General features: G+C 50.5%; 2 protein-coding genes across 6 annotated transcripts in view; both read right to left on the bottom strand.

Moving 5' to 3' along the window:
- Positions 1 to 4,633, bottom strand: part of LOC147234410 (histamine N-methyltransferase A-like) — a 4,919-nt gene extending 286 nt beyond the window's left edge. The window contains exons 1-7 of one of the 4 annotated variants that reach the window (XM_086144731.1): positions 3,611 to 4,633; positions 3,313 to 3,365; positions 2,831 to 2,947; positions 2,603 to 2,790; positions 2,431 to 2,524; positions 1,978 to 2,012; positions 533 to 787 (exon numbers count right to left, since the gene is read on the bottom strand). In XM_086144731.1, the coding sequence (XP_086000857.1) occupies positions 671 to 787; positions 1,978 to 2,012; positions 2,431 to 2,524; positions 2,603 to 2,790; positions 2,831 to 2,947; positions 3,313 to 3,365; positions 3,611 to 3,744 (738 nt within the window). In that variant the 5' untranslated portion in view covers positions 3,745 to 4,633 and the 3' untranslated portion in view covers positions 533 to 670. Of the gene's footprint in view, positions 853 to 1,977; positions 2,013 to 2,430; positions 2,525 to 2,602; positions 2,791 to 2,830; positions 2,948 to 3,312; positions 3,366 to 3,610 lie in introns of all 4 variants that reach the window. The other 3 variants (XM_086144730.1, XM_086144728.1, XM_086144729.1) reach the window with 3 other exon arrangements.
- LOC147234409 (histamine N-methyltransferase-like) lies at positions 4,634 to 12,610 on the bottom strand. 2 transcript variants are annotated; one of them, XM_086144732.1, is made up of 7 exons: positions 12,462 to 12,610; positions 11,830 to 11,980; positions 8,727 to 8,779; positions 7,936 to 8,043; positions 7,065 to 7,195; positions 6,905 to 6,998; positions 4,634 to 5,453 (listed from the first exon to the last, which is right to left on the bottom strand). In XM_086144732.1, the coding sequence occupies exons 2-7, from the start codon at positions 11,964 to 11,966 to the stop codon at positions 5,092 to 5,094; spliced, it is 885 nt and encodes a 294-aa protein (XP_086000858.1). In that variant the 5' UTR covers positions 11,967 to 11,980; positions 12,462 to 12,610; the 3' UTR covers positions 4,634 to 5,091. The 2 variants fall into 2 exon arrangements, with proteins under 2 accessions (XP_086000858.1, XP_086000859.1); XM_086144733.1 differs by lacking the exon at positions 7,936 to 8,043.
- Between the last annotated feature and the right edge of the window lie 696 nt (positions 12,611 to 13,306).

The following is a 13,306-nucleotide window of genomic DNA, read 5'->3' as shown; positions in this document are numbered from 1 at the left end:
GACCAGGATCTCCTGGAGGAGCGTCGGCGTCTGGAGGTTGATTATCTCGGTGACTAATGCTCTGTCACCGGCAGGCGGCGGGGGCCCCGGTGAGGACCTCAGGTAATGAAGCCTGAACAGGTGCTGAAAGCCCGCTGACATCGGGGGCGGGAGGCGCTGACAAGAATTTCTGATGAATTTCAATTACTGATCTATTAAAGCTAATGAGCTAAATGAGCAGCCAGGATACATTTGCCGGGGAGCCGCAGACGAGACGTGCACGTGCGGCGGAGGGTTCTCCCGCTCTGCCACGGTTTGATAAGATTCCCGCTGGCGAGGGGAGCGATGCTAAGGCGCCCCCTGCTGGAGCCGCCGCCGCCGCCGCCGCCGCCGCCGCCTGGTTCCCTGACATGTATCTCCACCTGCTGGACCTTCTGGAGAACGTCCATGCATATTCACGCGTGCACTAAAATACAGCTCAAGTCACTGTTGAACAAGATCTCGCCGCCTTCCTCGGTGCCGCAGCCGCTTCGGAGGAGATCCAAGATGGCGGTTTTCGTCTCGGCGGCGAAGGCGTCCTGGAAGCTGTCTCTGGCCGTCATGAAGCCGAGCAGGCGTTCTCCTCCGGCGCTCCCCCGCCGGAAGCACTCGGTGACGGGGAAGGCGTTGCGGACGAGGTGGTGGTCGTGCTTCAGGCCCAGTCGCCGCAGGCAGGCCAGGACCTCCCGGGACGAACGGTATTCTGGGATGGATTCGGTGCGGAGCTCCTCTTTGAACGTGTTCCACAGGGTGTCCCAGCCGCCGCCGGCTGCAGCGGGCGCCAAATGTGCGTTATTAGCCTCGCAGATGATATTTGTTGATTTTGTGGAGCAGCTGGAGGTTTTTAAAATAGGTTTACATTTGGGTTCTTGTCCGTTTTTGTCCAGATGTTTCAAGAAAGAGCTTTTAAAGCTCTGTTCGGCACAGAGTCTGAACATTGGGACATTTTTGTGTCGCGATCGGTCTGGAATTCTTCTTCTTTCGGCTTTTCCCTTCAGGTGTCGCCACAGCAGGGCAACTTTCTCCATCTAACCCTATTCTCTGGATCCTCCTCTCACACCAACTACCTTCATATCTTCTCTTACTACGTCCATAAATCTTCTCTTTGGTCTTCCACAAGTCTTCTTGCCTGGCAGCTTCACCTTCAGCAACCTTCTACCCAAATCTTCACCATGGTTTGGACATGAACACTCCTTTGTTCATGTCCAGAACATCTCAATCATCACTTTGCTCGGTCATACATGTCCTGCACCCCTATGACAGATTCTTCTTCTTCTTTCGGCTTTTCCCTTCAGGTGTCGCCACAGCAAGTCAACCTTCTCCATCTAACCCTATTCTCTGGATCCTCCTCTCTCACACCAACTACCTTCATATCTTCTCTCACTACGTCCATAAACCTTCTCTTTGGTCTTCCTCCAGACCTCCTGCCTGGCAGCTCCAATTCCAGCATCCGTCTACCAATATATTCTCTATCCCTCCTCTGTCCATGACCCAACCATCTCAGTCTGGCTTCTCTGACCTTCTCTCCAGAACATCTAACATGTGCTGTTCCTCTGATAGACTCATTCCTGATCCTCTCCATCCTGGTCACTCCCAAAGAGAACCTCAACATCTTCATCTCTGCAACCTCTAGTTCCGCCTGCTGTCTTTTGGTCATTGGAACAGTTTCTAGTCCAAACATCATCGCTGGTCTCACCACTGTCTTGTACACCTTTCCTTTTATTCTGGCTGATGTTCTTCTATCTCTTGGTACCCCTGACACTTTTCTCCACCCATTCCAACCTGCTTGGACCGTCTCTTCACCTCTTCTCCACACTCTCCTACGCTCTGGACTGTTGACCCCAAGTACCTGAAATCCTCCATCTTCTTGATCTCCACTCCCTGTAGCCTCACCGTTCCACCCGAGTTCCTCTCATTCACACACATATATTCTGTCTTGCTGCGACTCACTTTCATTACCTGAAATCCTCCAGCTTCTTGATCTCGCGATCGGTCTGGAATTAAAGTTATAAATCAGACGTCAGCCGTGTCGAGCTGCCCCCGGGAGGATGGAGTTCATAAATCCGCCAAAATACACGATTTTAACGGTTTCTCAGTAAACCGCTACTTCAGTTGACTCGCTATTTGCAAACCTCTACCATAACTACGCTTCCATCTGCGCTACACAATTTCAGAGCTTTCCCTTTTTATTTGGAGGTGACCAGAAAAGTGCAGGTCAGAAGAAGGAATCCTCTCACAGCCAGACATCATTACGTTGAAAACACAGCGAGATATATTTGGATAAAAGTGATGCTCCGGCACAGAAGGGCCTTTTTTAGGACATTATTGAGTGTTTCTAAGAGGACTTGAGTTTGAGACTTCACGTCTTTGCTTCCAAAGAGCCGTCAAGTGAGGAAGACCAGAACCTCATACCTGTTTCCATGATGATCATCAGCCTGCCGTTGGTCTTCAGGAGGCTGTGGTAGAACCTGATGGTCTCCTCCAGGTCGTCCACGTAGTAGAGCATCTGGAACCGAGCGTTCCGAGGTTCATCTCCAGAGAACTTCACCTCTGGAAGTTCATGGCGTCACTCTTCTCCACGTACCTGGATCATGTTGATGAAGTCGAAGGTCTTGTGGAGACCTTCTGCTCCGACCGAGGCCTGGTACTCCTCGCTGGACATGATGTGCCACATGAAGGGGGTCTTCTGGAGGCGGGGCTTCTCTGCCACCAAGGCTGTGGAAACACAATCTTCTAGCTGACCGTGTGTGTGTGTGTGTGTGTGTGTGTGTGTGTGTGTGTGTGTGTGTGTGTGTGTGTGTGTGTGTGTGTGCGTATGTGCCTCTGAAGCTCTTGGTCAGTCCCACGCTGCCCTCCACGATGTCCACGGTGACGCTGACGGACGGAAGTGTCTCCTGCAGCATGGAGAGCATCTGGACGTCCAGCTGGCCTGGAATGGAGCAGAAAGGTCTCACCCTCTCAGAAGGTTCCAGAGCAACGGCGAGGTGGAGATACGCAACCAAGCAGGTTGGAATGGATGGAAAGAGCAGGATCAGCCAGAAGGAAAGGAAAGATGGAGAAGATGGAGGTGAAGAGCAGCCACGGTGTCTGGTTTGGAGACACTGAGGAGGCAGAAGGCAGAGCTGGAGATGGACGATGGAGAAGATCAGGAAGGGGTCCATCAGAGGAGGAACACCAAAGAAGTGGTTCATGGATGGAGGGGGAGGACGGGGAGGTAGGAGAGGCTTAGATGGAGGCAGATGATTGGCTGTGGAGCAGCCCATGTGGGAGGAGAGGAAGAAGAGGACCACGTACCTCCACCGCTTCCAACACCCAGGAGATCCAGGCTGCTTTTACCTTCTCCGATCCTGCGTCGACAAACAAGGGGTCACTGTGGAGCGAGAAGCTGAAAGGCGTGAGGAACAAGGCGTGACGATTGGGTTCTCGATTAAATCCCGGACAACGGACGAATATACCTCCCGACCTTCAGGAGAAACAGCCACACCGCAGACAGAAGCATACGTGTCTACTGTCCGATCACCTCCAAGGTTCCAGGACTGCTCCTGCCAATGTTCCTGCATGCCGAACCTCAACTTTTGTGCGATCTCCATACCTTTGGAACTCCCCTGGCAGGATGTTCTGCAGGCTCTGGATGATGGCCTGGTGCTCGCCCGAATGCTCTAAGAAGAAGTCGTAGCTCTGGATGACATCGCCCTCGTAGCACGTTCGTCTCGCTGTGCCGGCCATGGTCCTGGAATGGAGTCCCGGTGAAGATCGAGGTGGAGATCTGAGTGATAGTGAGAAGCGCCAGATAGAGCTCGAACCCTTGGCGGCAGAAGCTCCGCCTCCACGGAGCTTCTTGCATAACTGGAGGTTGAACTTTGCCTCGGTCGCACCGTGACCTCTTGAAACTGGGCCATCGGAAGCTTCAAAGTGCCGCAGAACCAACTTCTCCAAACCCCTCCGGCTGCCAGGAGCGCCACGTTCTCCTCGCGGTGGTCCAGGTGCTCCTGGCCTCGTTTCTTCTGAGAAACAAGGTAGTTCTTCAGCTTGATCTGAATCAGTATCTTCATGTGAGGGAACGTTCTCAGTCTTCCAGCTCCTGGTCAATCGTGGCAGCTGAGCTTAGCTTCTCTATCGTCGTCCAGCCTCGTCACTGAGGCTCCAAGGTTTGATGACCCCAGACCAGGAGGAACCAGGAGGAACTTCTCACGTGTCAGCTGTATGTGGAGCTCCAACCCTCCGATCACAAGGTTGGTTGTTCTATCGCAGTTGAAGGTGTTCAGTGACCTTGGAGATGCCGGAGGTGCCTCGGTTAGAGATGCTGGACGTTCCTCAGCGCAGTGAGAAGACCCTGGAGGTTTCTCAGTGCAGTGAGATGTCGGAGATGTTACACCTTTTCCCCTCAAGATGGCAGCAGCGCTCCAGCTGTCCTCCACCTCTTCAGCAGGTTTGGAACCCCACTGAGACCACCTACCAGGACCCCCAGCTCCTTCTCCAGGCCCACCAGGAGAAACAGTGGACCAGTGATTTCTAATGAATGATGAAGAGCTCCATGAGCAGAGGAAGCTGCCTCCTCCGGCGAGGAGAACAAATCATTGATTTCCTCTCATCTGCAATTATTAGCACACACGGAGGCTGGATTCATTTTATTAGCAAAGGTCGAGAAGGTCCCGGCAGGAAGTCGGACCCTGATGTGACACCACCTCAATACTGACCATCAGGAGTTCCTAAGGAGCTTCTCGTGCTCCTCGTTCCTTTCATTGTCACGAAGCTGCTGACCTCGTGCAACCGTGCACCCTCTCGGCCGACGTCTGGACCACGTAGGGTCTCCAGTGAACCTCCAGCATGTGGAACCCGGAGGAACCCCACACAGACATGGGGAGAACATGGGAGACCCAACACAGGATTGAAGCAAGAACCTCGTCTGGTCAGACGGTGGACAATCACAAGACGGTTCGGAGAAAGACGGTTTCACGGTCGGCTTTGTCAACACAAAACAAATACGGACTTAGTAAAGAAGCGTCTGGTTGGGGTCGTGCCGAAGCGAAGACCTCCAGGAACCAAAGATCTGCCCGGCGACGTGAGCGGCGTCTATCCGAGGGCGTCCATGACGATCACCTCCAGGTCGTTGTTGAAGATCACCCTGCCGTCGTAATCCAGCGCGCAGTCCGGATGCCGCAGCAGCTCCAGGACGCCGGCCTTCAGCTCGGGCGGCGCCACGGCGCTGAAGTCCAGAACCTCGGTGAGGAAATCCAGCAGCAGCTCCCCTTTGTGGTCCCCCGGTGAGAAGCACTCGGTGATGTCCATCTTAGACGGCAGCAAGAAGCTCTGGTAGCAGATGTCCTCGGAGTCCAGGAAGCTCTTGATGTCTGCGGTGGTGACACACTGACTGATATCTGGGGAGCAGAGCTGGCTTCTGAAGGTCCGCCACAGCTTCCCCCAGCCACTCTGACCTACAGAGAAGAAAGTGGGGAAACAGAAGACCTCCGGTTTGCCGCAAGGAGATGTTCTCGTGTGGACCGGCGCAGACACGATGGTGACTCTGGAGAAGCATAGGAGGTCTGGGAACATCTAAACTTCCCGCTTCTCCTCGGTCACCTCCCAGCCTGACCTCCATGGACGGGTAGCTTCTGAAACCTGCGTGTATGAGAGGACGGAAGGGCGGAGGTAGGTGGAACCCTCGTCCTGGAGGTCCAAACCGGCATCAAGCTGTGACTTCAGCTTCATGAATCGATGAGGAACCATGTTTTTGTTGGACGCCTGGGAGTATGGATACCCGTCTCAGAGCTACTGCCTTCATACGCCCGGGAGAACCCGACAAATCTGTCGCATCGACTCAACGTGCTCAGCCTCGTTCTTACCGGAGGACCTTCTGCGGCGCAGAGAACCTCCTCAGGAACCAGGCTGTTCCTCGGTGCAGAGGAACCAGGGTCCATGGACCTCGGCTCCCAGAACCATCTCAGCTCCCACTCCCGGACAGGGACCTTTTAGCGTTCCATGGGAACTCAGACGTGCTTGGCGACTGGTGGAGCTCATAAGTCGGATACTTCCTGCGGAGCGCCATTTTTAAAACCATGGTGGTCACAGGTCAGATGTTGTTCAGACCAAATGGACAGAAGCAGCGAGAGATGGAGCAACGAGGAGGTCCAAGCTCTTCTAGCCTGCTCCTCTCCGGATGGGACCAGAATAAGAGTAGTTGGCTAACGGCTAACAGGGTTCTTCACGAGGCGATGCAGTGCAGGGAGAAGATAAGAACACTCCAACCATCTGATAGTCCATGGTTATTATTCCATGAATGCTTCTACATGCACAGACAAGTCCATGGTGTTCCTCCTCTTCTTCTTTGGTTTGGAGCTGAAGGTCACCCTGGTCCCTGCCGTGGTCCCTCACTGCCTGTGGGAATACTAGGCTAAAAGGGAGTGCTAGGCTACTTCCTGGAACCTGATTGGAGCTGGATACTTCTTGGCACTGATCTGCCTGAACCGCTCATGTTTCTGAAACGTTTGCATTGAACACTTTGATCGGACCTTCTCCCGAGTTCAGGTTCCGATCAGGCGTCACTTTTACTTCTTTTATGGATATTCAAGCTATTACTGCATCAGTTCAGCGATTAGCGTGTAGCCGTTAGCGCCTCATGTATCAGTAGCGACAGACGATAAGCACATTCAGCAGCTTCCTGCCTAAAAGGAAGTGATTCTTGGTACCTTTAGCAGAATTCATGACATATTTTTGAAGGTTCAGCCGGTTCCTCGCTGATTTTTACGTTATTTACAAAGATTTTCTGGCGTTTCGGTGACATTATGGCTTTTTATGCCAAAACTTTGGAGGTTCGAGTCGGCCAAATCCGCTGATGTCAACTGACAGTTCCTTCTGCGTCCTAATCTGGGGTTTCATGGTAACTTACCGGACACCAGGATGAGGAGCAGCTTGCCATGCTTGTCCAGGAGACTCTGGAAGAAGCTGATGGTCGCTCCGGGGTCCTTCACGTAGTACAGCATCTGCAGAGTCCAGAAGAAGGTGAGCCGGATCGTCGATCCATGAAGCTCCCCGGGTTCCTGACTCACCTGGATCATGTGGATGAAGTCGGCCTTCTTGGTCCCGCCGCTTCTTTTCCAGTGCTCTTCAAACCCAGAGGCCGTCATCTTGTTCCAGTTGAACGTCACATGATCCAGATCGGGTTTCTGCGCCACCAAAACTGCGGTGACAGGAAATCACGCATTTGACACCTTGATTCGAGCGGCGAACCCGACCGCCGTCCCGTCTCTGCCGATTGGTCCGCAACATCTGAACCCCCGAAACATCTAAACCCAACAAATGGACTCCATGCCTTCTCACGCTTGCTTTTCGCACATTTTTTCTTCGCTTCTGCCGCGAACGGACGCCTTCCCGTCCTCAGCGGACGCATCTCCTCTGAAGATCCTTGAATTCCAGTCGACACATATTTTAAACTTCTAATTTCGGTCCAGTATAAATTAGAAATATGCTGCGCCAACCTGTGGAAATATTTGTACCGTCATTTCCGGACGATAAGCCGCCGCTTTTTCCACACGCTTTGAACAACCACGTGTGGCTAATTAATGGATTTTTTGGGGGCCGACAAGCTTCAGGACGCCAAAACGTTTCGTCTCGTCACAGTCGGACCCATGAAACGACCGTGAAATTCTGAGGTTGTTCAATTCTAACGCAGAAGAAGACGACTTTAATGGATTTAGCGAGCGGGCGAAGGCCAAGATGGCGATCAGCTGTAGGACGAAGAAGGATGGACTTTTACACGTATGCATACATACAGGTCCAAATGTATGGTTGGAGTTAAATGCAGGTAGAACTTCCACTGATATTGTCGAAACAGGAAGTAGGAGGTGGTACCAGGAAGTACCAGGAAGTCCAAAAACCCGCAGAGAAGGTGGAGTTTGGTATCTCACAGCTGACTCTAACCTCTGTAGCTGTGCAGCTGCTGGCCGCTGGGTTCCACCACCTCGTTCTCCACCGTCGCTCCAGGGTGCTTCAGGCGGAGCTGGGCGAGCATCTCCAGGTCCATCTCACCTGCAGGAGGCAGACGTTCAACCGATCACCTTCTCATGCACACGTCATGGAGACGTACGACCGTTCTCTCATCTGGACCATGCAGGGTCTCGTTTGGAGGAACCCGGAGAACCCTGAGGAACCGCATGAGGAGAACAAGGGGAGAACATGGAGACCGGACACAGGAAGAGCTCCGGTGGGAATCCAAATGGGGACCTTCTCTCTGGCGGTTCTTCTCCGCTGATCCAAGGTCTCCGTGCGGTGGTTTCTACGACCTCCCTTGCAGAACATCTAACCTCAGCGAGAGCGTCTGATTGGACGAAGATGAAATCCGGAAAAACGCCACCCCCGGTGGAAGTCGTTCACCCCTTCGCGCTCTGAGGACCAGGTTCTGAACGGAGTCGCCTGCAGACGAGGACCTTCATGCTTCCATCCATCTGAGGATCGATTCTCCACGAGGAGGTCATTTCATCCAAGTGGAAGCTTTCGAGCTGCCGGACGCGGAACGAGAACGTTGAAACGGAGAGGATGAGGAGCACGAGTGCTTCGTCCTCCTGATGGATCAGAACCAGACCTTCTGGAAGGGTCCGTGGGGTTCATGGGGTTCATGAATGTGGGACGCTGAGGATTCACATTCACTGCTTCCGCCAAAAAACACACGGACGTGTCAGGAAGGCGACGCGAGTCCCGGCGCGTCTTCTCACCGTCGCCGCTTCCAACGCCGATGACTCTGAGCCGGGACTTTCCTTCTCCGATGCTGGAGGGGAGGAGAAGAAAAAGACCAGATGGAGAACATATTCCACATCCTGAGTGAAGTGTGTGTGTGTGTGTGTGTTTATCCCACTAGTACTCAGGACCAGGAATGGACCATCGCCCTGGTCCTCCTAGACCAGTGATTCCTAACCATAGGGTCGCGGCTCAAACTTGGGTCCCCGAGCGCCACCTAGTGGGCCGGGAAAAAAAATCTGTTTTGTACGTGTGGGCTGGAAACAAACAAGATGGAGGAATATTTAAAAAGAAAAAATGAAGACGACCCCCCCCGCCAAAAAGTAAATTTTTGCGCAAGTACAACCCCGACTTCATGAAGTACGGCTCGGTAAACGGAGGCAGCGCCCGGTGTGCGGAGTGTGTGTTAACGCCGGCTAACGAAGCACTTAAAACGTCAAAACTACGGCGGCACCTGGAGACCGAGCATCCGACGCTTGTGGGAAAGCCGGAGGAATTTATCAAGAGAAAAGAAGACGGGCTGCAGATGCAGAAAAGATGGATGGTGTCACTGACTGGCAACTCTAAACGTGCACTGAAAGCTAGCTAGCTAGCTCGTAAACTGTAAGTGGATTTAGTTTATGGAATTGAATACAAATCAAACCAAGGGTGAGATAATTATAAACCTATACAGTGTATATATATTAAATAATACACATTAAATAATATAATTAATAATAATAAATAATATATATGAAAATTATATTTAATGGGCCACTCTGTACTGAAAAAAATGGGCCTCAGGGTCAGAAAGGTTAAGAACCTCTGGTATAGATCAATTAATGTAATTTATGTAATTACATTATGACCATGTCATTTATATTTTATTGTATTTCTTATTCTCCATCCTTCCTACTATTATCTATTACCGTTATGTTTTTGCTTGAAACTCTGGCACAACAATTTCCTTCGGGATAAATAAAGTTGTTCTCATCTCATCTCATCTCAAAGTCAAATACAAGGAGGGCCAAAAAAACAAATTTTTTCCAAGCCGAGCGCCGGATTGATTCTGTGTTTATTAAAACATACTGAACTGACCGAAAGTAGCCTATTGAACCAAGAACTAAATACATAAATGAAATCGGATGCATTATAAACTGAAAATGCAGTATCGTGCTGCTCTATGATCATATCAGTTACTGCTTTCAAAGAGTAAAATGAGAAAATAAAAATAAATAAATCAAATCAGTTGTATTCTTTCTGATGGCTCCAATCTGAAATTAGTCCATTCACTGAAAAATTAATCCATTAATTGAAAAATAAATCCATTCACTGAAAAATAAATATAAAAAAATCAATAAATTAAAACACAAAAATCTATGGCATTCAGACAAAACAATACTTTTTTCAAAGAAAAATCACACGTCTTGTAGAAAAATATGTAAAAATTGAACTGAATTAAAAACTAAAAATACGTTCATGCTCAGTGATGATCACTTGATACTTGGTGGCGTCTCATCTTTTGTACAAGTTCTTCCATGTTCAGGATCAGGCTCTTAGATGAGGAAATCGTTGAGTGATGTTTTGTTTAGCTTCACAAAAAAAGAGGACAGTTGTTCACATATGTATGTTCTGCCAAACATAGTGTGTCTGAGCAGCTCGGATGCACAGCTGGAGTATTTATGTCGGGGATGAAACCTGCAAACTCAGCACACACACACTCATATTTATCCTAGTGTGGACTAGCAATACCTTCTGCTCGCTCTGAGCGATCTCAGGCAAAACCTGTTCTCAGTTCTACTACCTCAGTGGTGGAACAAACTTCCGGAAGCAACGAGACCAGCATCATCTCTCTCAACCTTCAAGAAACAGGTAAAAACTGTTCTCTTTCAGGACTTTTTACTGCGCTGATGCCCCAGATCAGGTTAGGAACCAAGTTAGGCTATGCAGTGTGTGTGTACGTTTGTGTATGTCTGTCAAAAAAAAACAAAAAAACAACTCACTAACCCAAGCTTACTGTTCTGTATATTTCCTGTGCATCTTGACTTTGCAAGTGTATTTGCAGTCCTTATGTCCTCTATTGTAAGTCGCTTTGGATAAAAGCGTCTGCCAAATGTAATGTAATGTGATGTAATGTGTCATTGCACTGGAGCTCAATCAACTCCATCTGTAGGTCTGGTGGCGTCTTTTCCACCTCAACCGCAAAAGAATCGCCGAGCAGCGCGAACCTGCTTTTTTGGGCTTCAAGTATGTCGATTATATCTGCAAACTGCACTCGGGGGGAACATGGCGGCTTCTCTTCCATCGCCTGGCAGCTGGAAAGAGGCTCGAGTTTTCTATCTGCATCTGCAGACAAACTTTCTCCACATAAAAGACACACAGGTTTGCCTTTTACCTCCGTGAACATGAACTCTGCCTTCCACCTGCCTTGAAACCCCCTCTTCTCAGCGTGAACCTCCTGCATGTGTTTGGACTGTGGCAGGAACCCGGAGAACCCTGAGGAGACTCCACATAGAAACCCAACCAGGGGACCTTCTTGCTGTAAGGAGCTTCTGCTCCAAACCTCTGCTTCCAGAGGGAACGGACTCTCCTATAACGCCTCCATGTTTGAGTTTGGTTCTGTTTACATCCCGTGACGTCTTTCCAGAGTCTTCTCAGGAAGCCTCCGAGGCGTGGCCTTCAGCTCCTGGCCATGAACCATAAAGGACAGAACGGGAATCCTGTTTACCAGGATCATCCAGCACTGATTGAGCTTGAAGGTACCTTCAGCTTCGGAACGGTTGGAAGATGGAGGCTTCATTGGTTTATCATTCATTTTATCTGTGTTGTGAACTGAAGATGGACTGTGCCCACTGACGTGGTCTGGTCCAGAAGGTGAGGGTCATCTGTCAATCATTCCCCGCTTCCACCTCCACTCCAGAACCTCAAGGTCCACCCATGGAGAGCTGGCTAATCATCAACAGGAGAACCTTCCCCGTTAGCGTACCCATGCTAACTTCCTGTGTCTGAGGAAGTATTTCTATTCAAACCCTTACTTAATATAATATTCTAATATAAGCTGACTGCATGTGTGTGTGTGTGTGTGTGTGTGTGTGTGTGTACCTGGACAGGATGTCGGGCAGGATGTTGTGGATGAAGTCCTTCATGCACTGGTGCTCCGAGGAACGCTCCAGGAACAGGTGGAAGGACTCCTGGTAGCGGTCGTCGTCGGTAACCAGACTCTTCATTGGAAAAGCCATGTTTCCACGGCAACCTGCGGCGTGGAGACACAACCCTGTGAGCAAGAGTCTCCCGCCTGTAACCTCGTCGGCCATGTTTGTAGTTCCAGCCAGACACCAAATCTTCCCACCTCACCTGCGGGAATGACTTCTAACAGCAAAAAGCGCTTCAAACATCAACACATTTAAATCTCTGATCAAATAAACAGCTTATCTAAAGTCCAACAACTCCATAAACCCAGTAAATGTAATGCTTTAATTCATTATATCACAATGTTACCTGTTATTACATACTTATTGTGTTATTACACAGCTATTACACAGTTATTACTGTCGCTGCTTCTATACCCCCCCCCCCACACACACACACCGTCTGCAGCGACGATTAAACCACGTGTTCATTTGCGTGTTTATTGATAAATTCGCGTGCACCGTGTGCGCGGAAGGACGTTTGCAGGAAGCGACCGGGACTCCGAACGGCGGCGGGAGGAGGAGGACGGCGGGGTTCGCACTCACACCACGGGCGGCGGCTGCCGGTGCGTCCGGGAGGAAGAAGAGGAGCGGGAGAAAAGATTTAAATGTAAAAATCAAAATAGTGCAAACAGAAAGTGACTGTGACCCGAGAAGGTGTTTCTGCAGAAGCACCTCCTCCTTCAGAGAGGAGGTTCTCTCACATACCGGAAGTACGTCGATGACCGAGCGGTGACATCAGCAATGGCTTCAACCGGTCATAAATTAAAGAAACAAACAACTAAATAAATATATTTTAGTTTTGTTATTAATTTATAGTGTTTCTTTGAGCCAGATAGACACCCGACCACCTTGTCCGTCAAGCATCTGGACAGCCTCCAGTGAAGCTCCTGCACTTGGCCAATTGGAGGAACCCCATGGGACACGAGGAGAAGACCGACGAGGAGGTTCCGGAATAATCTGTGCATGACTGGAAACCTCCAGGTTTCAGCAGAGGAATCACCGGCGAAGTGAGATCAGAATGTGCCTCCTGGAGGAGCAGCTGTTCTTCTGCCTTCCTCAGGACACCGCAGAAGCCCAGCCATGTTGCATCATCCGTCCGTCCTCAGGCGCTTCCAGGCTCGAGTTGTGCCGCCTTGCAAAACCCTTCTAATTAATTACACCGGCTTGCACCATTTTATCCTTCAAATGGAAGCCGTTGTCCTCCTAGCGTCCCGCGCACCTTCACGTCCGCCCTGCACCCTGGAGGCTCCTCAACCCGTCTTGACGTCCATCATTCCTGATACGGGTGAAGGTGCGAGGGAGAGTCTCAGGAGGCGTCGCCGCTCGCATCAAACGCAGCCTCTCGCGTTCGAGTAGAAATGCTGAGAAAAGGAGCGTTTTTCTTTCGG

Source organism: Fistularia commersonii, chromosome 4 (genome assembly GCF_037954325.1).
Source record: "Fistularia commersonii isolate RoL2024-O1a breed Wild chromosome 4, RoL_Fcom_v1.0, whole genome shotgun sequence".
Taxonomy (NCBI): domain Eukaryota; kingdom Metazoa; phylum Chordata; class Actinopteri; order Syngnathiformes; family Fistulariidae; genus Fistularia; species Fistularia commersonii.
The sequence above is the reverse complement of the archived record's forward strand: the minus strand, read 5'-3'. Positions and strand labels throughout refer to the sequence as shown.

Excerpts from the sequence above, each read along its gene's own strand:
- LOC147234409 (XM_086144732.1), bottom strand. The coding sequence starts at position 11,966 with ATGGCTTTTCCAATGAAGAGTCTGGTTACCGACGACGACCGCTACCAG. Across the intron at positions 7,196-7,935 it reads GCAGCTGCACAGCTACAGAG|TTTTGGTGGCGCAGAAACCC; the intron begins GTTAGAGTCAGC and ends CTGTCACCGCAG. Across the intron at positions 5,454-6,904 it reads GCTCCTCATCCTGGTGTCCG|GTCAGAGTGGCTGGGGGAAG; the intron begins GTAAGTTACCAT and ends TCTTCTCTGTAG.